At 36.7% G+C, this 23,424-nt stretch overlaps 4 protein-coding genes across 7 annotated transcripts; 2 read left to right on the top strand and 2 right to left on the bottom strand.

The window, feature by feature from the left end:
• The first annotated feature begins 2,975 nt into the window (after positions 1 to 2,975).
• On the top strand, positions 2,976 to 6,557 carry LOC113634303 (tumor necrosis factor receptor superfamily member 14-like). 2 transcript variants are annotated; one of them, XR_007137781.1, is made up of 9 exons: positions 2,976 to 3,113; positions 3,260 to 3,618; positions 3,764 to 3,889; positions 4,006 to 4,161; positions 4,293 to 4,380; positions 5,416 to 5,591; positions 5,690 to 5,952; positions 6,095 to 6,153; positions 6,394 to 6,477. XR_007137781.1 is itself a non-coding variant. In XM_027133177.2 (9 exons), exons 2-9 carry the CDS (start codon positions 3,489 to 3,491, stop codon positions 6,503 to 6,505), a joined length of 888 nt encoding a protein of 295 aa, XP_026988978.1. In that variant the 5' UTR covers positions 2,976 to 3,113; positions 3,260 to 3,488; the 3' UTR covers positions 6,506 to 6,557. The 2 variants fall into 2 exon arrangements, 1 of the variants encoding a protein (XP_026988978.1); XM_027133177.2 differs by having other exon boundaries at positions 5,690 to 5,730; positions 6,394 to 6,557.
• A 279-nt stretch (positions 6,558 to 6,836) lies between these two features.
• Positions 6,837 to 9,046, top strand: LOC125138563 (growth hormone-inducible transmembrane protein-like). Its single transcript, XM_047800363.1, has 3 exons — positions 6,837 to 7,062; positions 8,132 to 8,303; positions 8,531 to 9,046. Exons 1-3 carry the CDS (start codon positions 6,852 to 6,854, stop codon positions 8,616 to 8,618), a joined length of 471 nt encoding a protein of 156 aa, XP_047656319.1. The 5' UTR covers positions 6,837 to 6,851; the 3' UTR covers positions 8,619 to 9,046.
• Positions 9,047 to 9,160: 114 nt separating this feature from the next.
• Positions 9,161 to 16,758, bottom strand: LOC113634309 (tumor necrosis factor receptor superfamily member 5-like). Of its 2 annotated transcripts, XM_027133199.2 has the most exons (8): positions 16,567 to 16,757; positions 12,578 to 12,839; positions 11,233 to 11,358; positions 10,970 to 11,125; positions 10,342 to 10,426; positions 10,069 to 10,226; positions 9,900 to 9,916; positions 9,161 to 9,446 (listed from the first exon to the last, which is right to left on the bottom strand). In XM_027133199.2, the coding sequence occupies exons 2-8, from the start codon at positions 12,762 to 12,764 to the stop codon at positions 9,426 to 9,428; spliced, it is 750 nt and encodes a 249-aa protein (XP_026989000.1). In that variant the 5' UTR covers positions 12,765 to 12,839; positions 16,567 to 16,757; the 3' UTR covers positions 9,161 to 9,425. The 2 variants fall into 2 exon arrangements, with proteins under 2 accessions (XP_026989000.1, XP_047656307.1); XM_047800351.1 differs by lacking the exon at positions 12,578 to 12,839 and having other exon boundaries at positions 16,567 to 16,758.
• Positions 16,759 to 17,684: 926 nt separating this feature from the next.
• Positions 17,685 to 22,855, bottom strand: LOC113634312 (tumor necrosis factor receptor superfamily member 14-like). 2 transcript variants are annotated; one of them, XM_047800356.1, is made up of 9 exons: positions 22,703 to 22,855; positions 22,106 to 22,245; positions 21,751 to 21,840; positions 20,912 to 21,037; positions 20,672 to 20,827; positions 19,971 to 20,055; positions 19,685 to 19,851; positions 19,509 to 19,525; positions 17,685 to 18,218 (listed from the first exon to the last, which is right to left on the bottom strand). In XM_047800356.1, exons 2-8 carry the CDS (start codon positions 22,140 to 22,142, stop codon positions 19,521 to 19,523), a joined length of 666 nt encoding a protein of 221 aa, XP_047656312.1. In that variant the 5' UTR covers positions 22,143 to 22,245; positions 22,703 to 22,855; the 3' UTR covers positions 17,685 to 18,218; positions 19,509 to 19,520. The 2 variants fall into 2 exon arrangements, with proteins under 2 accessions (XP_047656312.1, XP_026989005.2); XM_027133204.2 differs by lacking the exon at positions 17,685 to 18,218 and having other exon boundaries at positions 18,495 to 19,525.
• Between the last annotated feature and the right edge of the window lie 569 nt (positions 22,856 to 23,424).

Here is a 23,424-nt window from a genome sequence, read left to right as displayed (position 1 = left end):
CCACACAGGTCCAAGGAATTGAAATCTGTAAACCTTTTAATCCAAAACGCTCTGGTCGCGCCGCAAATATTCCGTTAGTGTTCTGAAAACTGGAAACAGAAGTGCGCCATCATCTCGTTTTGCCGCTCTAACTCCTAATTGGGATATTAAAAAATTCAAAGTCTACGTCATATTTATAGCCCAGGTCCTAACGAATCAAATAAGCCCTCATTTGAGCCAATCGGTGCTTGTATGGCAGAGATAGACGGCTGAGAAGCCAATGGTGGCATGACCTCATTTTTGGGAACCCGCTTTGACTGACAATTACTCCTTCCAATAGCAATGAAATGGGCTGGGACCTATACAGCTGTTTAGCCAATAAGCAGACGATTCCAACGGTATGCGACATGCCTTACATTCTTTGACTGTGTCTGCGTGAACTGGATGCGCAGAAGAATTCTTGCGTAATCCCTGACCTTTTGTCCCTCTCACAGCTCAGGGTGTCAAGTTACAGGCCTGTTTTCACACCAGAGTGATAGAGAAATAGTCTAGGCTTGTTTATGGCTTGTCAGACTGAGCCTGCAGCCTTTTATTTCAAAGTTATATAGTAAACAAGTACACAAAAACGCTGCACCCTACGACCATGGCCGTAGAAAAATATTCATATAAAATCCATTTTTGGGTCTTTTGACTTGAATTTTTTTTGTTTGTTTTATTTGGTCCCTAACATGTTCCAGAAAAATAAGATTAATCAGTTTATCAGGTAAACAACCCAGGCGGAAATGAAAACCTGCATTCAAACCCCTGTAACTTTGTGCCAGTAAGGCCTAGAATCAATCTGAAACTAGTTTTTGAAACTAGACAATCTCTTCTTTCAAGGCTCACCCCTGTGTGTCAAAGTATGTGGGAGCTGTACCACTTTTTGTTGGGTAGGTCATGTAGGCGAAAAACCTGCAAAAGGGGGGGCGATGCATAAAGGGGTTAAGGCTTATAAAGTGCTTGCTTAGTAGCATTGACTGATTTTATAAAATGGTACTAGACTTGAGTTTTTTGTTGGTTAATACAGTTTGCATCAACCATATGATACTCTAAAAATAGTAAAATAATAGAATAAAATAGTAGTCTAAAGTAAAATTAAAAAATTTAATTTTATATTTAATTTCTGCTTTTCACATTTGAAGTAATTATACTGACATACTTGCCCCTTAGCGACACATGTTTTCGGATTGCGTAGGAAACCTTCCGTGCCCCAACTAAGGAGCGTATCTTAATTGGCATGGGGTCGTGTTGGAAACACAAGATCAACTATTAAAAGTTGGTCTTACCTTGAACGCTGGTGTCCTTCGAAGTCCCCTCGATCTTCTAACAAAGGCTACGCTCCAAGGTCTTCTACTTAAACTATTGTTTGAATCTTTAAATGAAGGAGGCAGACTTAGATTTTTTGGTCTTTCCAGGATCCTCACAATGGGAGGCCTTGTTTTTATTAAAAGTAGTGTAATACAAATAGGTGTGTGTAATGTATGTAAAATAAAAAGAAAAAGATTACAAATTAAAACTTCCTTCAAATAATCAAACTGTACTAGAATAAGTAAAAGGTATTAGGATGCAAATATTATAACAAACCAAGAAACACTCTCCAAGTGTAAACTTGCGTTTGTTCTATGATGCACCTAAAGAATAACATGCACTAAGGCTGCTTACAATAGAATGCACACTCGATGTGATTCAAGGCAGGCTGGTGGCTTAGTGGGTAGCACGTTCGCCTCACACCTCCAGGACCGGGGTTTGATTCCCGTCTCTGCCTTGTGTGTGCGGAGTTTGCATGTTCTCTCCGTTCCTCGGGGGTTTCCTCCCCAGGTCCAAAGACATGCTTGGTAGGTTGATTGGCATCTCTGGAAAAATTGTCCGTTGTGTGTGTGTGTGTGCGCCCTGCGATGGGTTGGCACTCCGTCCAGGGTGTATCCTGCCTCGATGCCCGATGACGCCTGAGATAGGCACAGATAGGCTCCCCGTGACCCGAGAAGTTCGGATAAGCAGTAGAAAATGAGTGAGTGAGTGTTGACGTCGGCTACAGCTACATTCCATTCCGTTTAGCAATGTGATTATGCAGGTTACCATAACAACAGTTTTATGCACAAAATACAGGGAATGTTGTCCCCACCAATGTCAAATAAATTATGTCCCCACCAATGTCAAAATCAAACTTTCGCCATTGCTGTGGCCAGATAGATTTGGCTGTCAGGTTTGGTTGGCTTTGTGCCTTTTAGACGGCTACCATCTTATTTCATAAATACTTCTCGGTTTCCCAAACATATCTCGCCAGCCGACTCTGTGTGTGCTGCTAATGTCTTTTTTTTTCCTAACCTCATGGTTAACACTTCTATATATGGCCATACTTCCTGCAACTCCTCAGGCTGTGATGATGTACAACTGAAGCTTTCTCTTGCCGTGGAATTTGACAGCAAGCTATAAAACACTGCGCGTGCAAATTACTCCGCGCAAATACACAGAAGGCTTCACTTTTAACAGCAGGCCTTGAAACACTTGTGTGCAGATACTCTCAGTAATACACAGTAGGATTTATACACGTTTACTACAAGAAAGTTTAAAGTAAAATACTCAAGATTAATCTAATCAACTCTATTACATGAGGATACATGATTATAAGTAAAAGAAAAGCATTTCAGGATTTTTCTTGAACATTCTGAAAATAAAACATAACACATAATGCATTTTAGTCTTCTTTTTGTTTTGGAATCTTCTTCCAGCTGTCTAGGTACAGCGTCTGATCCCTCAGTGTCTTCTTTTAAACACTCATATTCAAATCTTTCAACTCTTCAACCTTTTGGATTTTTACATCAATCTTTCTTTGTTTATTCCACTTACGTTTCGCTTTTCTTTCCCTAGTTCTCCTTCTCTTTGTATTATCTATGTCCGTCTGTGTACTGACGGATAAGTTAATAATTGGTCGTGGTGTACCTTGATATTTATTATTATTTATTTGCTGAGAACCAGTACTAAGAAAACCAGTATCAGGTACATAGAGTCCTGTAACTCCATCCCGTACATGCCAGTGTCTGATAACATCTCTTGCATGCCGCTGGCTCACAACACATTGAGCCTTTTGCCCTTGTGTAAGTGAAAGTAAAACTGGTGCATTTTTTCTTCAAACCAATTGTTTATACATGTTCTGGATTCTTTGCTGAAAATTTAAGACAGTGCTGTTCCTACATGACAGAATTCCTTTCTATATCCTGAAATTTCTGCTTTTCTTTTTCAGATTCTTCTTCAAAGAGAAAGTCTAAAGCAGCTGTAAAATGATCTACAAGCAGCATTAAAAAATCTCTGCAGAACTGAAATTTCTAAATAAACCAGAATGTCTGCCTTCTTTAAGAAACAGACTTAACTGGAAACAGATGGCCTGAACACTAAGGAATGTGGCAGGCCATGAAGTCAGGGGAGGAAAGGTTTATTTCTTCCTTTTGAGAAGTCTCATCAGCACTTTCACAATGATTTCCACTTTGAAACATACTTTTATTATTACTACTGTTTTCTTCTTGAATATTGAAATGTATATTTGCACATGTGCACGAGCTGAATATGAGATAAATGGAGAATGCTGTCCCATGTGTCCACCAGGTAATGAGACTTGCTATAGAATTTGCTCTAGATATGTATGAATATATGGAGCAAGTACAAATTTACCATATACTAAAACAAGTAAATGCAACTGACCCACTAAGAAAGTAACTGATTGTTCAGCTCATTTTTAATATATTTTTAGGAAGCTGTGTTTTTAGACATTGCACTGAATTCACCAGCACAACATGCAAACACTGTGTTGGTTTAACTTACACGGATGAACCCAATGGCCTTGCAAGCTGCATCAGCTGTACAGTGTGTGATGCTGGTAAATATTTTATTTATAACAAAGCAATTTTTTATGTTGAATTTTATATTCAGTGTGTATTTGCATTATTGATTAAGAGTATTAGATATGTTCTGCATATTTTTTTTTTTTTACAGGACAGGGATTAAGAGTAAAAGCGGCCTGTACACAGACTTCAGATACAGTTTGTGAGCCGCTGGAGGGATTTTACTGTACTGATAAATATAGAGGCAGCTGCATATATTCAGTGGAACATACAAAATGTAGCCCTGGACAATACATAAAGCAGAAAGGTTGGTGTAATGTGCATTTATTATAGCATAAACCTTCCCAGTAGCATTTTAGGCAGTCTGTAAATCACTTGGTTGCAGGATTATTTACAGAATTATTTACTGTTAACTCAGCTGCAGGCATGTCTTTGCAGGAACAGCATTAAAAGATGCTGAATGTGCAGAGTGTTCAGATGGGACCTACTCCAATGGCTCCCTTCTGGTTTGTAAACCACATTCAACGTGAGTGTTAACTTGTCTAAATCATTGTAACAATGTATACACAATATGTCTTTCATATTTTGAGGCTTGCATAACATCAAATAAAAATGTCACGATTTCCTCTGTATGTGAATTAAGCCATTGAAATTAACCAACAAAGATAAAAGATACAGGGTTAAACAAACTTAGACTGCCTTTAATGGGAATAAAACATGATTAATGACATTTGAACAAAAAGCAGTAGCAACTGTAACACAACCCTATAAAACATTTTTGCAATAAGTTCACTTCATCAAAGCATTTTCAGAATTCTTGCATATGTTTCTCCTGCAAATATATGCATACTTTCACAACTGATTACACTTACACAAGTTCAAAATAAAATGACCTTACAAAACAGTAAATGCTTTTTTCCATTTACATCTCTGCAAACTATGTAAATGAATTTGTCAACACTTAATATTTTGACAATAATACTAACCAATCTCCATTCATTAATTAGTAACTGCTTTATCTTGGTCAGGATTCTGGTGAATTTGAGAACCAAAGAATTAAACAAACGCAAACCATGAAAACTCATTGATCATAAATGCTGTAATATACAAGGTGTGGTAGAGGAAACGTGTGTTTTTCAAACAGTTAATATGCAGAAATGAGGGGGGGTGGGCAAGCACCGCTCCATGATAACAGAGAGCTTTCTGAAATCTTCAACCTACCTAAGAATCCATCATGTTACTATCAGGAATGGTTCCGTGATGCTCCACCTTGAATTGTCTACACAAAAGACTCACAGGTTCACAGTGCCATGGCTACATGATCTATGCTGTCTATTATTAATTAACAGAGCTTACCTTCCCTCCTCTCTTCTGCTGTAGCCTTAATTACAAAGGACTAAATCGTACACTAAACCCAAGGGATTAAAAAAATTAACACACAACACTTACTTTTTACTCAATTTATGGTGCAAAGCTTAAAAAATAAAAAATAAATTGTATGTTTACATTTTTCAGCTAAAATGCATCAATGTACACCATACTACTGACTTTACTTTGACAGATGTGAAGATTTTGCACTTACAAAAATAAAACCAGGAACAAAATCTTTGGATACTGAATGTGGAAAAACACCTCCAGTAGCTCTAATAACCGGAGCCTTATTAGGGCTTACTGCAGTTGTGGCAGTAGCTGGAGCATTGTTTTTTATAAAAAGATGTCACACATGCCCTCCTAGAGGTAAGTTTCATATTGATCTAAATATAGATTTAATTTGGCCTTTAAATGTTTAATTTAAAATTTAAACCCTTTTGTATCCCTAACTGTGTTCATAATAGCTGATTCTGCTGATTCTGCGGAGTTCCATAGAAACATGCATGTAAGTAATATTCTAGGGGAATTGGTAACTCAGGGGAAGTGGTAGCTCAGTGTTTAATGTTTTGGTCTGCTGACTGGAAGTTTGAGATTTTGAACCACATGACCACCAAGCTGCCACTCCTGATCCCCCGAGCAAGGCCCTTCTCTCTCTCAATTTTTCAGTTGTATTATTGAGATACTTGTAAGTTGGCTAAGCTCTGGATAAGGGCGAATACCAAATGCTGTAAATACAAAAAAATTCTAAATATTTTCTATTCAAGAAAAATGTATTAGGTAGATTGTACTAAGAAATAGAACATTTTAGTAATTAAAGGAAAATTATTTAATTTTAGATCATAATATAAAATGTTGTTTTGTTTTACAAGGAAAAAGATTATATGAAAACTACAAAGAAAAGTCCACCAACACTGATAATAGAAGACAGGTAAGAAACATATACTATGTGTGAAGAGATGTATACTGTGGTCTTTGTAGACCTGAATGCAGATATGTTATACATATGTTATATGGTATGCAGAATGTGACTGACATTTTTTGTTATTTTATTTCTTAAGTATAAATAATAAAAGCTTTTGTTAAATTTGACTGACACTACAGGGTTTTTTATTATTTCCTTGGTGGGATGACATTTAAACCTTGCAATTATTTTTTCTTCTTGTCCTAGAGTGGTTCTGTGTGCCTTTAATCACACTGGACATGTGGCTTCTCCAGATAAAAATGACTGTGAAAAACAACCATGTGACCCACAGGAAAATGAGTTCACACACTGGACATGATTTAACATGAATATGTGAGCTCTGGAAAGAGAAAGATGTACTAATGGTAGTGTTCTATTTGCTTGTTTATTTACTGATGTATTTATTATTTATGAATTTATTCTGTATTATTTGTATTGATTTATTTATTATAGAAGTCACCAAATAGAGAACCATATAGATTTAACATGCAGTAAATAATTATTAAGTAGATGTGTATATAAAACTGTGCTGTTTAATTTATATACTTAGTTTTATTGTAGACTCTTTAACCGGTGTTTAAACATTTATTTTGAAAATAAACATATAAAACTTAGAATCATAAACTGGATTAAAAAGAATTGATTTTGGTTAATACATGTACTAAATGTGTGTGTGTATGCTTGTAGGTGTAATGGGTGCTGTCGTGGCCCCCCTCACCCTGTTGGGTGGTCCCCTGATGATGCGTGCAGCGTGGTACACAGCAGGTATCGTGGGCGGTCTCTCCACTGTGGCCATGTGCGCTCCTAGTGAGAAGTTCCTGAACATGGGCGGGCCGCTGGCCTCCGGCCTCGGAGTCGTCTTCGTCTCCTCACTGGGTTTGTACTCGTTACACACACTGATTAAACCATGTGTGTGTCCGGGGCGGCATTAAACCCATGTCTCACACACCTTACGCACTCCACACACCTTACACACTCTACACACTCCACACACATTACACACTCCACACACCTTACACACTCCACACACCTTACACACTCCACACACCTCAAATCAAAATCAAATCAAGTTTTATTTATCACATACACATACATAAAGGGTACGACATGCAGTGAAATGTGGATGGTACATTCAGGAGCTCAGTGTGGATGGTACATTCAGCTGATCGCACCACCCTCTGGAGGGCTCGCCTGTCCTGCATGGTGCTGTTCCTCGAACCATCAGCACGCTCCCATCAGCACGCTCTCAATGGTGCAGGTGTAGAAAGTTTTTAACACCTGAGAGGGTAGTTTGAAGTCCTGTAAGTGTCTCAGGTGGTACAGCCATGTCTCGGTGAAGCAGAGAAGGTTGCAGTCCCGAATGTCCCTCTGGAATGTGACCTTTGCCCTGAGGTTGTTGAGCTTGTTTTCCAGAGACTGGACGTTGGCTAACAGGATACTAGGTAAGGTAGCGTGCTGTGTGCGTCCCCTCAGCCTGCTCCTGTCTCCGGTTTCCCTTGCGGATGCCGGTGCGTGTCGCGTCCTTTGTTCCCCCTTAGGATCTCGCTCGGCCAGCATGGGTCCGGGTTTAAATACAGTGAAGGGTGTATTGTACACCAATAAATATGAGTGGCTCTGTCATATCTAATGATTAACATCTTCGATAAATAAAACGGTGTCTATATAAATAAATATATAAAATAAACAAAAAAAGGCACAGTGTAACCGGAGCAGTCGTGACGGCAGTTGACCTCACTGGCGCAATCTTAGTGCCCACCTTACACACTCCACACACCTTACACGCTCCACACACATTACACACCTTACACACGCCACACACCTTACACACACTGCACACTTTCTTTTGTTCGGGAAAGGGATTCAAGGGTTTATTGTACATTGTGTGTTACCTTTATAGTGATAATGGGATACTGTCTGAATATTTCCCATGATGCTGTTTTCCCAGGCACCATGTTTCTGCCCCCCACCTCGGCGTTCGGAGCAGGTCTGTACTCTGTGGCTGTTTACGGAGGTCTGATCCTCTTCGGCATGTTCCTGTTGTACGACACACAGAAGGTGATCAAACGAGCCGAGACGTACCCGCTGTACGCCGCGCAGAAATACGACCCAATCAACGCGTGAGTAATCACATCACCTCCAATATCACAGTGCTGCATACTGTACAGTCTCAATCAATTTATACCCAGGTTTAAAAAAATAAATGTACACTGTAGTTAATAATGAAGTAGATAGTACTTATGGATAGGGCTGGGTCACATGATAAATGTTTGAGAGAATGGGTTGTCTTTTTGGTTGTAGATAAAGGTGTGTGTGTGTGTGTGTGTGTGTGTGTGTGTGTTCACAGCTGTATGGGAATCTACACAGACACACTGAACATCTTCATCAGAATGGTCATGATTTTGGCGAACGGTGGTGGAGGAAGGAAGAAGTAAATCATCATCATTACACTTCTTAACATCTGAGGAAGTAAGAGATTGGACTGAAGTGTTCATAAGAGGGAAAATCCAACCCATTCCTGCTTTTGGGGTTTAGTTGTCAGGTCTATCCTCCATCAGAAGCTCACTGGTCAGCGAGAGCTCCTCAATACGCCTGATTTATAGATGTATTTATTTTCAAAGAGCTGTGTTTATCTGTGATTTATCTCTGTGCTCAGTCTGTGTGCAGTGGAACTTCATTAGCACTGTGTTCAGGTCATACTGCTGTGCTAGATTCTCTGCTTCATACTTTTTCTTTCAGTAAATAAAATTCTGCATGTGTCGAGCAGAAAAGAGTTCTAACATTTTAAACTCTTAACATTTAAAGAGTTGGATCCAGTTGCATTTATTTTACTATGCAATAAATAAAATATCAAAATAATAAATATGGCCATGAAGTGCCTTCTGTGTGCCTTTATATAAGACTTGTATATCTGCTGCAGTCCACTCCTAACCTCTGACTAGGCAAAGCCAAATGAAGAAGTTGATGTGCACTAATGCGATGAGGATGCTCTGAGAAAATCGATCCTCCAAGATGGCCCTTAATGAAATCTTTCTTCCCTGCATGGTAAAATCTGAATACAGATACAGTACACCACAAAATGAGCAGTGTCATTAATAACAATCAGTTCATCAATTTCCAAAGCTATGTAAGGTGCGATCTGAACAGCAGCATCAAGTTGTGACTGCAGATCCTGTGCTAACATTTCAGCTCTTCAGTTGACTGGATGGTGGTGTACATATGGGCTTGAGGATCTGGTTGCTCTACAGGACTGTAAACACTGTCTGTAAACACAAAACAAGAAACAGCATTAAGAGATCTACTAAGAAAGCCGATTCATCTGACTAATACAGAATAACCAGAACAAAGTGAATCAGGACTAAAACTTGGACTGAAATGTAAATATAGAGCTAGATCAACACAGGACAATTATAATAAAGAGAATTTCAGTTTAGTTTCCATAATTTCACACTAAAGTCTAAAGTTCCTCAGCTTTATCCGTTCATTCATTATTGAGCTGAATAGACTGACAGAACAAAAATGTCACTTCTAGCCTTCCAGAATAACATGTAGCTCTTTAACTGAAAATTAAAGCAAAGTTATCTAAAGAATGTTACAAATGGTTAAAGATTACATTGTTTTAGACAAATTCAGTGTACAAGGTGCATCTCTTTGATATTAGCTTCATCAAAGGAAATTGTACGGAACGTTCATTTAAACAATTTTTGTGCACTTACTTTTAAGGTTCTTCTACCTGCAAAATAAAACAAGAAGGTAAATATTCAAATATAATATAAAACAAGCACTCAATAGTTATGAATATTGTATTAAAATATGTACATGTATGTAGTTATTTGACCAGATGCAATGATTTCCAGTAACATTTGAAATAGAAAGAAAACTCACTTCTGTGTTTCAAATATAAAAGTAGAAGTAAGAAGAGTAAAACAACTGCAGTTGTGAGCAAAGCTGCTATGAGACCATATCTTTTCCTTTGTGGTTTGCACTGAATATCTTTAATGGAAGTGCCTTCTTTGTCCTCAATCTCATTTCTGACTGAACAGCTTGAAAAAAGAAAACATTAAAACTTTTACACAAAGAAAAACAATCTGAAAGGTAAGGAATGCAACATGCAAACATGTAAAATATTAGCGCTTACATGAAAAAGAAATGACTTACTCTGTCCATTTAGAGCAGTTCACAACTTTAGGAGAATAAAAACCTGGAGAACAGGGCTCACAAACGGTATCTGATGCCTTTGTACCTGTAAATATATACCGAAATATCAAAACCACTTTATCCCAAAAACCACTGCAAATTCACTACAGTAAAGCACATGACATTTTTCACCTGTGATTTTAACCCTTTTACCAGAACACTGGAAAGAAACAAATTTTCAATTAACAAACTACAATTTCATAAAAAGGCCATAATTTGATGTATAAACCATAAACAAACACTGTAGAGCGTGACATTTTGGTTCCCTGGTAAGGATGCAATGGAGATTTGAGGCTGAAATCTCACTGTGCTGCACATCTTTAACCTTATAACGGTCATAGATGATAAAAAGGTCATTTTTTAATACGTGTATAAAAGTTTCATCTGATGCTTTACCTTTAATTAAAAATTTTATATTATTTAATATTTAACATAATTACATTTTCACGCAATATTCTGGCACTTGTTTTGATGAATTTTTAGGAGTTTTTTTGTTACTTACAAATTTTTATTAATGAACTTTCATCATCATTAATAAAAATGTGCTACTGGGAAAGCTTATGGCCTACCAAATGCACATTACACCAACCTTTCTGCTTTATGTATTGTCCAGAGCTACATTTTGTGTGTTCCACAGCATAACTGCAGCCGACACTGTATTCTTCAGTACAGTAAAATCCCTCCAGCGGCTCACAGACTGTATCTGACGTCTGTGTGCAATTTGCCTTTACTCTTAGTCCATTTACTATAAGAAACACAAACAATGCTGTACAGAACATCTCATACACTTAAGCAATATTGTAAAAATAATTTATAAAACACATAATTGAATATAAAATATACTATATTTACCAGTATTGCACATGGTACACTGAGAACAAACAAAATGGTCATTAGGTTTAGCAGCGTATGTTGAGTCAGGACACGGCAGACACGTTGTACTGGTGAATTCAGAGCAAGGACTTTTAATGTGGTGTCCTAAAAACATAGCAAGGATAAGTTTAATATTGTAATTACAACTTAATTGAGCTCTATAAATGGGTAAAAAAAAATCTAATGTGACAGAGTTTTTTTTACACTTGAGTTTCACACCCAGGGTTTCCAGATTTTGCAATAATTGTCTATTTTTTAATTTGGGATTGGTCCAGAGAGTTGATCATTGTTCCTGGGACTTACTTCAAACCTGGTTTTCATCTGCATCTCAGCGCTGCACACTGTATAACAATTGCTTTCTGGTTCATTATGGGAAGGAAGAGATGGGACACCATACTATACTATATGTCTCACATTTCAGTCATTTGCTGTTTTGCACAATCCTTTGCATTATCTCAGGGACCTGCTGCTATAACACGGTGTTCATTTTAGTATTACTGCACACGCAATATTGTTGAACATACAGTATTTACATGGGTCGGAGATGTTTCTGTTTATTGTCTTTTGTGGATTGTCTTGCAATTTTTTGTTTGCACGGTCTTTTGTCCTGCACTGTTTGCACCAGGTTACACAGATGCACGTTATGTGGCTAGGACTACTTACTAAGTCCTTAACTCTGTCTTTGCCTTTATGTAGCACCGTAGTCCTGGAGAAACGTTGTCTTATTTCAGTGAACAGCAACAGCTATATATGGTTGAAATGACAATAAAAGCTTCCTGACTTGACTATATAACCATATTTTTGCTATAAATACTTAAATTGTGGTGCTGGTAACAAGAGCATTGAGAAAAATTTACACTTTTTGGCAGCTTGCATGGCTACAAACGTTCTTTCATCAGAACAGCTTCTAACCTGCAGGCTTTGTCACACGATATGTCATGTATGTGCTGTTCTCCTCTGCTTAAGAGGTGGTGACAAAAGAAAATAATTTTTAGAACCAGAAAAACAGATGAACCCCTTTTTTTTTACCATCTAAAAAGATACTATGAGCACAAAAGTCATATAGAACAATACATGGTTCAAGAGAAATTTTTAAATGTAAATGTTTTAGCAATCTGATGCTTACGAGCCCCTCCCCAAACTAGTCTAGAATCTGTCCTAGTGTGAAAAATGGATACCTGTAATATAAATTACATGAATAAATTATTTTTCCATAACTAACCAAATGGAAACATTTTTACTACCTGTTTTTTGTTATAAATTTGTCATTTGTAATATAGAATTATACATTTTAAGACAATACCATAATTTTCTAACTCCTTACCAGGTGAACACATGGGACAGCATTCTCCATTTATCTCAAATTCACCTTGTGCACAAGTGCAAATACCCAGTTCAATATTCAGGAAGAAAATGGCAAAAACAAAAAGTAGGCACCAAACTGGTAAACATTCCAGAAAATGCTGACATCTCAAAAAAGAAGTAATTAATCTTTCCTCCCCATTCATCATGGCCTGCCACACTGCTAATGCAGCTCATTCACTTTCTGAATTTTTGTCAAGCATTCAGATTTGTTGGGGAAGAATCTGAAAAAGAAAAGAAAATGTTTTATCATATACAAATTTGTCTATACAGATTTCTTACATAAATAAAAGTAAAAAAAAAAAATTAAGTTCTCTCTCTCTACTTATTTCTTTCTATCAATCTACCCATCACCCTATCACACATATAGGTGTTCATAATAACAAGCACTGTGAGACATCTGAGTTCACTACCCTATCCTGAAAGAAGGATCTTGCAATGCAGTAAATCTTAGGTTATCTGTTTAAGATGAAGTAATCCTTTAGCTAGTTTTGAAAACAGATAGTGGATGATGTAGGCATATAGAACAAATATTAACTAACATATATTGAAAAAAATGTAAATGGATAAATTGGTCAAGCTCCACAAGTATCACAACAAACAGTAAAATATTTATTATTCTTAATTTAAAAAAGTGTTCACAAAACTTTAATTGTAAAGGTTATTATGTATGGAATAAAACCTGAGGGAGGGAGACATTAGAAGAAAATAATCGATATCAAGGTAATACAATATACTGCAACTATATCCTGGACTTCCTGACTGGGAGACCTCAGCCAGTCTGAACCATGAACAGCATCTCCAGCACCATTACACCACAAGTACTGGAGCCCCTCAGGGATGCGTGTACAGTCCACTGCTGTTCACATTGCTTACTCACGACTGTGCAGCAATGCACAGAGTGAACCATAACATTAAGTTCGCCGATGTCTCATCAGCAAGAACGAAGATTCAGCATACAGTACAGAGAGGAGGTGCAACAGCTCACTCTTTGGTGTAGAGCCAACATCATGTCTTGGAATGTTGATAAAACTAAAGAGATGGTTGTTGACTTCAGGAGAGCACAGAGCTACCACTCTCCGCTGAACATTGACGGACCACCTCCCAGCAGAAAGAAAGTCCAGCAGTGTCTCTACTTCTTACGAAGGCTGAGGACAGCCCACCTCCCTCCCCCCATCCTGACTACTTTCTACAGTGGGACCATTGAGAGCATTCTGAGCAGCTGCATCACTGTCTGGTTTGGGAACTGCACCATCCTGGATCGCAAGTCCCTGCAGCAGATAGTGAGGACAGCTGAGAAAATCATTGGAGTCTCTCTTCCCTCTATCACGGACATTTACAAAACACGCTGCATCCGCAAGCCTACAGCATTTTGGGTAACCCCATACACCCCTCACACACACTCTTCACCCTCCTGCCATCTGGTTAAAGGTACCAAAGCACTCGGGCCACCATGACCAGACTGTGTAACAGTTTCCTTCCACAAGCCATAGGACTCCTTAATAACTGAACTGAACTGTACTGAGCACAATATGCACACACACGCACACACGCACAATCAACTGTATGGACTGCAAATGATCCACACCAAATACACACTCTTCCAATTTACATCCATGTCTACAGCACCATCATATCAAACTGTTTATATGCTGTTTTGCACAATGTTTTAGCTCTTTGCACATGCTATCTCACATTTCAGTCTCTTGTCTTTTGTGTCTCTTGTCTTTTGCACTGTCTTTGTACTTCTGTCTTGTGCTTTGTCTTGCACTGTATTTTTGTCTTTTGTCCTGCACTGTTTGCACAGATGCACTTTATGAGTGAAAAGTGAAAGTGAAGTGACATATGGCTAAGTATGGTGACCCATACTCAGAATTTGTTCTCTGCGTTTAACCCATCCAAAGTGTACACACAGCAGTGAACACACACACACACCGTGAACACAACTGCCCCCAACTGCTCCCCGGGCACCGCAGCATAAATGGCTGCCCACTGCTCCGGGTGTGTGTTCACGGTGTGTGTGGGTGTGTTCACTGCTGTGTGTGCACTTTGGATGGGTTAAACGCAGAGAACAAATTCCGAGTATGGGTCACGGTCATGGTCATGGTCGGCCCGAGACTCGAACCCCCAACCTTAGGGTTACGAGTCAGACTCTCTAACCATTAGGCCACGATCTGCCCCAATTTATGTGACTAGGACTAACTTAAGTCCTTAGCTTTGTCTGTTTTATGTAGCACCAGTCCTGGAGAAACGTTGTCTCATTTCACTGTGTACTGTAACAGCTATGTATGGTGTAAATGATGATTAAAATGTAAAGGGCTTATTTAACCCGTTGTGTAGGGAAAATCAATCGCAGCTGCCCTGGTAGCTTCGGCAATGAAAGGATCTTGGTCCCTGCTCTCCAAGCTTTTTAGTCCCTTTACACACTAATGTGTATATATGTGTTAGTTTTAACTTATTGTGTTTATACACTACAGATCGACAAGGGTAGACTTCAGGTATAACAATATTACACGGTGGCCTCCTGAAGTAACATTAATATTTAATGCTCCTCCATATATAATAACAATAAAAAAAAAAAAGGATTTACAGCCTGTGTTGTCGTCTTTGGAATCCACACAATTAGACTCAACGCTAAGTAGTGTTAATTTCGTCAGACGAGACGAGACGAAATATGTTCCTCAACGACCTTTTTATTCATGACTAAGACGAGACGATGTCAAGACTGCACCACTGTCCAAAAACGCTGACTAAGACTAAATTAACATGCATTATTGTTGACGAAAAAAGATGAGACGAAAATGTTTTGTATAAAATAAAAACTAAGATAAAATCTCTCTTCATTTTCGTCTACAATTGTCTCTGCTTTTTCATCAGCTTTTACGACTTTAAAATATTCAGAACGAGTTTGCGGTTTCGCGCTGTTGCTCAAGAATTCGTCCACGCTCAATAAAAAAATAATAAAAAAATTGTAGTAATAATCCTGAGCACAATTCCACCGTCTAGGCGGCTTTTTGTGTTAAATTATTTTTCCTGTCGCTGCGCAGGCTCTTTTATTGTACATGACAGCTTATGTCCCGATGACCGGTCTTTGTGTTACGATTAAAAGCAGTATCAATAAAGTAAAAAATGTGCAGTCAAGTTCGAGTGTATGCCCTGTTTAAACGAGTGTTCTCAACTTCTCACTGATACTTTTGTGTAAATAGGTTGTATTGTAGGCCCACAGTAAAGTAGGCCTATTCTTTTCAGTTATTCTGAGTATATTTATTTTATTTCTGATTTGAACAGAAACATGGAGACACAAGGCAACCACAACAGTTTTAAAAACCTTTGTAACTTAAGTTGTCAGTCGGAGTCTGTTGGGCCCCAGCTTTTGAATTGTGTTGGTTAAAATAAAATACTCTTCAGAACAGGTTAATAATTTGTGAATGTGTCTCCTAAATCAGAAATTGAAAACTAGACACGTTTAACATTTGCATTAAAAATTATGACATTTAACCAATATTTGAGATATGTGAAACAATGTTTTTACTGAAATGCTTATCAGTAATAATCTCAGTAATAATGTGTTATTTTTAAAAAAGGACTACAATTTTCTGACTAAAACTAGGCTAAAATTAAAAGACTTTTAGTCGACTAAACCTTGACTAAGATACCTTGAGTTTTCTTTTGACTAAAACTAGACTAAAATTACGAGACTTTTAGTCGACTAAAACTTGACTAACAAAAAAGATATGTGAATGACTAAATATGACTATAACTAACAAGGACATTTGGCACAAGACTAAGACTAAATTAAAAATAAGTGGCGAAATTAACACTAACTCTAAGGCAAATATACCTTTTCCTGCACATACAGTGTAACAAATGACTTGGGGGGGGGCATCAATGTACACCGTTATACTGTACAGCGTTGCTTTACTGTTAATGCTCATGGCTTTGCGAACCTACATTTTCATCCAACAACGGCCCCAACAACGTCCCAGGTCCGCTCACAGCCCCGGACCACTTTTCCGGTGCTTTGGGTATCCAAAAACAAAGAACTGATTTTAAATTAGTAACTTTATCGGACAAGCTTCTCGGACAGGACTCCGCACTCACTGATGTGTGGGCATGCTCTCTTTTGCTTTCTACCGTGCACTTCCGGGAACGGAACACTTGTCAAAATAAAAGTATTAGAAAATCCAATCATTCTGAAGAACTTAATACACATTACAAAAGCTTTTTGACCTCACTCACACACACACACACACACACACACACACACACACACACACACACACACACACACACACACACACACACACACACACACACACACACACACACACACACACACACACACACACACACACACGTCTTGATGAGCTGTATTTCATTTGATTTTCTAAAAATGTAACAGTACATAGGTGTCATTGAAACTGATTCTTAATTAGTTTAATTATTGATCTTTATTATTAATAATTATATTCTCAGCTACTGCACTTTGAAAATTGTTAATCAAATATAAACATGTATACAGGAAGAGTAAAAGCCTCCTTAATGTAATCTAGTTATTAGATTTGCATGAAGAAGTTACTTACAATCCCATTAATGGGAGCAAGTCTTGAATATTATTTACATTAAGCCATTAAAAATCTACCATCTGAAAAATTAAAAACATTATGAATTTAACATCTCAATTTAAGCTTTTAGCTTTAGCTTTTTAGCAGAGATCAAATTACATAACTTTAAATCCCAGCAACTGTAACGTCCTGAAAATGATGAACCAAGAACCTTAAACATGATTCAGTTGATAATACTGCAGCTTACTAGCATTGTTTTGCAATGTAAAAGTGTTTTAAAAAGGTATAAAATGATACACATGTACATATATACAGTATACACTGTGTATAATAATAATAATAATAATAATAATAATAATAATAATAATAATAATAATAATAATAATAATACATTTTATTTAAAGGCGCCTTTCTGAACACTCAAGGTCACCGTACAAAAGAAGAAGAAAAAACAAAACAAAAAAATATAGTTATGAAATACTTACATAGAAATACAAATTGGACCAACATTACAAATCATGATGTAGAATAAGCTAAACTAAACAGATGAGTTTTAAGCTGAGATTTAAATGATGAAAGAGAATCAATATTACGGAGCTCAGATGGAAGTGAGTTCCAGAGCTGAGGTGCAGAGTAACTGAAATCTCTGTTCCCCATAGTTACAAGACGGACAGAGGGAACAATGAAATGAGTGGAAGAAGAAGACCTAAGAGTGCGAATAGGTTTTGGAGTATGAAGAAGATCAAGAAGATACGAAGGTGAAAGTATGCAGCCCGAGTAACATTATTTACATGTGAGGTAAAAGAAAGGGTACTATCAAAGATGACACCAAGACTCTTAACCTGAGATGAGGGAGCTATGAGAGATTCATCAATGGAAATAAGAAAAAAATGTTAAAAAAAAAAAATTTCCTACAGTATGATAAATTTTTCTTTTTTCTTCCAAAGTAAAACACATACAGCACTAATAAATCTATTATTAAAAATTGTAAACAATACAGATCTATGCATTTCAGCTCCCAGAAAGAGAGTCAGTGACCTGTAAAGAAGAAAGTAATAATGAAAAACTTTCATTGGTTGGAATGACAACAGCAGCTTCTTGACTTGACTAGTAGAAAAGTGCATTTGAGTCCAGAGTTCATGGTAACACAATTGTTAATGCAATCACATTTTTAGGGCATTTGACAGACACATATTACTGTTTATAAATGTGGTATGTTACAGTTAAATGTGTAAAATGTGAGATTAATATTTCAGAACCTAAAATAAGAATCAGTTGCATTATGTTAGTGTTATATATATATATATATATATATATATATATATATATATATATATATATATATATATATATATATATATATATATATATATATTTTTTTTTACTAACACTAAGTTTTCCTCACAAAAGCTAAAAGTTGGATTCCAGATGACATACTTCTGCATTTTTTTTTTACACAATTTTGTATTTTACAATAAAAAACATTTCTGCTCTCCCAAAATGAGTCAAGAGTCCTGTAAAGAGTGCACTAATAATAATAAAAAAATAAGTCAAGTTCTTTTTTTGGGTTTCAGAATAAAAAAGTCTTATTTGTCCATTCATCGAGCTGGTGCTTTAGTAAAAAACAACATCCTTGTGAAGTAACTCATGGTTTCACGTGCACCTCATTTTGATGACATCACAGACCATTACGTCATACTGTACACACTACCTATAGAACAGACTATTATTATTACTACAGCTAAATCAACAACTTGTTCACTAGATCCCACAACTAAATTACTGAAAGAAGTGTTACATACAGCTGGTGAGCCTCTTCTTAATATTATTAGCACCTCACTATCTTTAGGTTACGTCCCTAAATCGTTCAAGTTGGCAGTGATTAGGCCCCTCATTAAGAAACCTAAAACCTAATTCCTTTACAGAACTCTATAAGCACAAAAAAAAAAAAAAAAAAAAGAAATCTACAAAGACAGCTGATTCATCGTAATTAATCATCATAATTTGAGACTACTGTGTTGACCTTCATGTATAATAGGACGAAATTTAAAAGAAATATAAAAAAGAAAATTCAAGTAAAGTCAATTCCAAATAAACATTTTCTATGAAACAAATTTCACAAATCGATATCAGCTGCATCAAAACAAAGCTGTATGGAACCTTCGATTGATTTCTGTTTGCAGTCAATAAAAAGAAACAAATGAACAAGTGCCTGAAAACACATCTAATACAACCAGGTTTAGTTAAAAAAAATAAACAAATAAAAGAATGGCAAAGAGACTTTACTGCTTCTGTAATTCAAGAATCAAAACATTTTTGTGCACTTACATTTAATATAAATCAACCTGCAAAACAAAACAAGAAGATTGTATTAGTGTGAAGTATTTAATGTAAAACAAGCAATAGTTATGAATGCAGAATTTTGACATCTGAGGTATTTGACCAGATGCCATGATTTCCACTTAAAATAATAAGAAATAGAAAAAAGACTGAACACAACTCACTTCTGACTGCTTTTCTTTGACTCAAACATGGAACTAGAAGTGACAGTAAAACAACTGCAGTTGGGAGAAAAGCTGCTATGAGAACATATCTGTTCCTTTGTGGTTTGCATTGAACATCTTTAATGGAAGTGCCTTCTTCAACCTCAATCTCATTTCTGACCGAACAGCTTGAAAAAAGGAAACATTAAAACTTTTACAGAAAGAAAAACACTCTGAAAGGTAAATAATGCAACATGCAAACAAAAATATTACAGCTTACATGAAATCATCAAAAGAAATGACTTACTCTGTCCATTTAGAGCAGATCACACCTTCAGGAGAATAAAACCCTGGAGAACAGGGCTCACAAACGATATCTGATGCCTTTGTACCTGTAAATAAATACTGAAATATCAAAACAACTTCATCCCCAAACACACTGCAAATTCACTACAGTAAAGCACATTTCATTTTTACAGAACATTCACCTGTCATTTTAACCCTTTTACCAGAACACTGCAAATAGGACATTTTGAATCAGTAAAAACAAATGAATTATTTGTTGAATGAAGTCTGATATAAAATTAGAACACTGTTGGTGTTCACTGTGAGCAAAAGCAAAACAAGGGGAGAAGAAAAGAAACCTGTCCTGGTGAATATAATTACAGAATGTCTAAAGTTCTGTTTTTTCTTTTTAATGCAAAGATGCAGGAATCTCTTACCTAACTTCATTTATAATAAGATTATTTTTTATTTTCAATTCATCTGATGTTCTAACAAGAAAGTTTAATGTTGTTACTGTTTTAGTCACCGGGATAAAAATACATGTATAGAATTAGTAGCTACCTTTCACTGATTCACTCAAAGTGATGCAGTGATGACTTTCAAGGAAATTTAAATTGTGATGCTTCTTCAATGGCATTTTGAACTTAATGTCTTGTTCAAAAGCACTGACTCAGAGTATCACCTTTTTCAGTGTGATTAAAGGACCGATAATTTAGTACCCACCTGGAGTGTTTATTTGTCCCCCCGGTTTACATTTACTGTGTTTTATTGCAAGAGAACAATCATTTCTGTTATCTGCAAAATGCTTGCAATAATATCCATCCAACACCCCACAGACTGTATCCTCCATTGTTGTACAGTCTTGTGAAATAAAAAGGCCTAGAAGGAGAACATGAGATTTGAAAATACTCAGAATAAAATAACAGAAACAAGAATTAAATATTTAAGACATAAGACATTTACCGTTTTCACAGATTTTACACTGAAAACAATTTTGTAATCCATTCGGTTCATTCATAAATGTTCCTTTAGCACAAGGTTTGCATGTTGTACTGTAATCACCATGGCAGTCTTTCATAACCACTGATCCTGCAGAACAGACATAATATGACCTGATGAGAAACTGATAAAAGGACGGGCACATGAAAGAATTCACACCAAACAGTCTTTATAAAATCATCTGCCTAAGATCTGCTTTACAGAGAGTTTCTCCATTCCAGGTCAAATTGTATATTATACAAAATGAAAAGTAAATATATTTAAATGGAAAAAAGTCTGATTGAATTTTTTTTTTATATATAGTCAAATCAAGTCAAGAAACTTTAATTGTCATTTCAACCATATATAACTGTTGCAGTATACAGTGAAATAAGACAATGTTCCTCCAGGACCGTGGGGCTACATAAAACAAAGACAGAGCCAAGTACTTAAGTAAGTTAGTAATAGATACATAAAGTGCATCTGTGCAAACTGGTGCAAACAGTGCAGGACAAAAGACAATAGACACAAAAGACAATATAACTGTTATAACAGAGTAATACAGCTTTGCAGGTCTGGTATCTTTGCGATCTTTTGGCTTTCACTGTACAAAACCATGTTGTTAGTTAGACTTGTGTCTCTAAATTATCCATACATGTGGATACACCCAGTGTTCCCTTAATTGGCTCTGGACCCAACATAACCCTGGCCAGAATAAAGCATCTACTGAAGATGAACCCTTAAATAATTTATACATCTTATTTAGCTGTACTTTCATTTACTTAATGGCATGATTCTATAACAAAAGTATCACCATGTCATACCCATAGCACACATAGGACAGCATTCATCAGCTGCTGATAGATATTCACTTTGTCCACATTTCTCTCCATATGTGAAGACAGCACATATACCTGTTTGGAGACAATTTTTAATGCATGTATATACTTTCCAAGCTAGTAAAATGTTAGAAAAAAAAGTCCAGAAACACTGGCTGCAATTTTGGATTAGCTATTAACATATTAATATTTTAGTTCAAATCAAACTTCGCGATAAAGAGAAATAAAGTTTGTGGTGTATGTGTTTAACACGTTTTAGTGTTAAAACTAAACAGGTTTGTGTTTCAGAATAAAGAACAGATAAAACACGGACCGTGGGCAGGTCACACATCCTGCTTACCGAATATGTACAAAAGTGTCAGAAACACGTACCGCATTATTTAAAATGTTATGCGGAAGTTTCATTCAAATTATTCCAACCACAAACACCGGATGCGTTCTTCTACTTTTTCTTCTGGTGTTTCTTGCCATTTCTGCCACCTATAGGATTGGAGTGGGGAGCCGATAAGATATTTGGAAAACAACATGGGAGGCAAATAACAAGGAAGAGAAGAAAAATAGGAATAAAACCATATCTTAAATTCTGTTGGTCAGTCTTATTCATTTTAAATACGTTATTAGTACCATTAGAACCTGTAGAGACAAACTATTTATTCCAAGTGCTATTAAGGCTTGTGTTAAATAAAACGCTGCACTTTTATATGCAGCACATTTAATGAGTACATGTTCTACTGTTTCTACTGTCCACAGGGATCTCAGGTTTTGAAGACAAGCAAGAGTGACATATTTTAGATATGTTTAGCCCCCTGGCACCATCTCAGGGCCCCCAGTTTGAGAACCACTGGCCTAGACTGCATGTTCTGAGCAGGTGTTGTCAGTGAACAGGCTGTAAAGTTGTGAATTTGTTGTAACATTACAACAGGAGATCATGACTTACTCTGTGCTCAAAGTGATGCTCGTAGCTCCAGTGGTTTTCTCTGTGGGTGAACGAGGATGATGCTGAACAATTCCAGGATATGCTTTTTTTTCCATTTGCGTCTTACCCTACGGAGCGTGACCAGGCGGGCTTCGTTTTACCCAGATACAATAGTGCTATTTTCTGATTGGCTATTGTGTAGCCTCTTTTTTTGATTGGCTGATAAGTGTCACTCTCGACTAAGAACTGAGATTCGCTTGTTCCTGCCCGGTCCCATAGAGACAGCGGTGCGGACAGATACATTTTGGGCGCTGCGGAATATTAAATATATGATCAATAGTAAGTTTTTCAGCGTGAGAAATACAATGTGTGGAAGGAGAGCGTGACACCAGACCGATGCTCAATGCGTGATACTTGAGAGCCCTATGTCTACATTGATCATAATGACCAGTTTCATGTTTTCCTGTACAGATGTGTTTGAGATGATACTACACTTCTAAAATTCACACACTAGACACCACAGTAAATACAAACAATATTAGAAAAGAAGTGCAAAAGTGAAGTGGAAGGAAATCATTTGCAAAATTAACTGAACATTAATTTCAGATTAAATTCAAATTCAGAAGTCAAAAATAATGAATGAAATGAAGTATTACATGATGATCGTTGTATCGATGCAGTCCAGAGTATCTTAGAAAGCATATCTAAACAATAACAATCAGGAGGAGCTATCAAATCAATTC

This window comes from Tachysurus fulvidraco, chromosome 14, assembly GCF_022655615.1.
Source record: "Tachysurus fulvidraco isolate hzauxx_2018 chromosome 14, HZAU_PFXX_2.0, whole genome shotgun sequence".
In the NCBI taxonomy this organism is placed as follows: Eukaryota; Metazoa; Chordata; class Actinopteri; order Siluriformes; family Bagridae; genus Tachysurus; species Tachysurus fulvidraco.
The sequence above is the reverse complement of the archived record's forward strand: the minus strand, read 5'-3'. Positions and strand labels throughout refer to the sequence as shown.

Bases quoted from the DNA above. Each gene is read 5' to 3' on its own strand.
- LOC113634303 (XM_027133177.2), top strand. From the start codon at position 3,489: ATGATTTCCACTTTGAAACATACTTTTATTATTACTACTGTTTTCTTC. The intron at 3,619-3,763 runs GTAATGAGACTT...ATATATTTTTAG, and splicing joins CTGTCCCATGTGTCCACCAG to GAAGCTGTGTTTTTAGACAT. The intron at 3,890-4,005 runs GTAAATATTTTA...TTTTTTTTACAG, and splicing joins CTGTACAGTGTGTGATGCTG to GACAGGGATTAAGAGTAAAA.
- LOC125138563 (XM_047800363.1), top strand. From the start codon at position 6,852: ATGTGTGTGTGTATGCTTGTAGGTGTAATGGGTGCTGTCGTGGCCCCC. The intron at 7,063-8,131 runs GTTTGTACTCGT...CTGTTTTCCCAG, and splicing joins CGTCTTCGTCTCCTCACTGG to GCACCATGTTTCTGCCCCCC. The intron at 8,304-8,530 runs GTGAGTAATCAC...GTGTGTTCACAG, and splicing joins AAATACGACCCAATCAACGC to CTGTATGGGAATCTACACAG.
- LOC113634309 (XM_027133199.2), bottom strand. From the start codon at position 12,764: ATGATGAATGGGGAGGAAAGATTAATTACTTCTTTTTTGAGATGTCAG. The intron at 11,359-12,577 runs GTAAGGAGTTAG...CTATGTTTTTAG, and splicing joins CTGTCCCATGTGTTCACCTG to GACACCACATTAAAAGTCCT. The intron at 10,227-10,341 runs GTAAGTCATTTC...TCTTTTTTCAAG, and splicing joins AACTGCTCTAAATGGACAGA to CTGTTCAGTCAGAAATGAGA.
- LOC113634312 (XM_047800356.1), bottom strand. From the start codon at position 22,142: ATGCGGTACGTGTTTCTGACACTTTTGTACATATTCG. The intron at 21,841-22,105 runs GTAAGCAGGATG...GTCTCCAAACAG, and splicing joins GACACTTTTGTACATATTCG to GTATATGTGCTGTCTTCACA. The intron at 20,828-20,911 runs GTAAATGTCTTA...TTCTCCTTCTAG, and splicing joins GTGTAAAATCTGTGAAAACG to GCCTTTTTATTTCACAAGAC.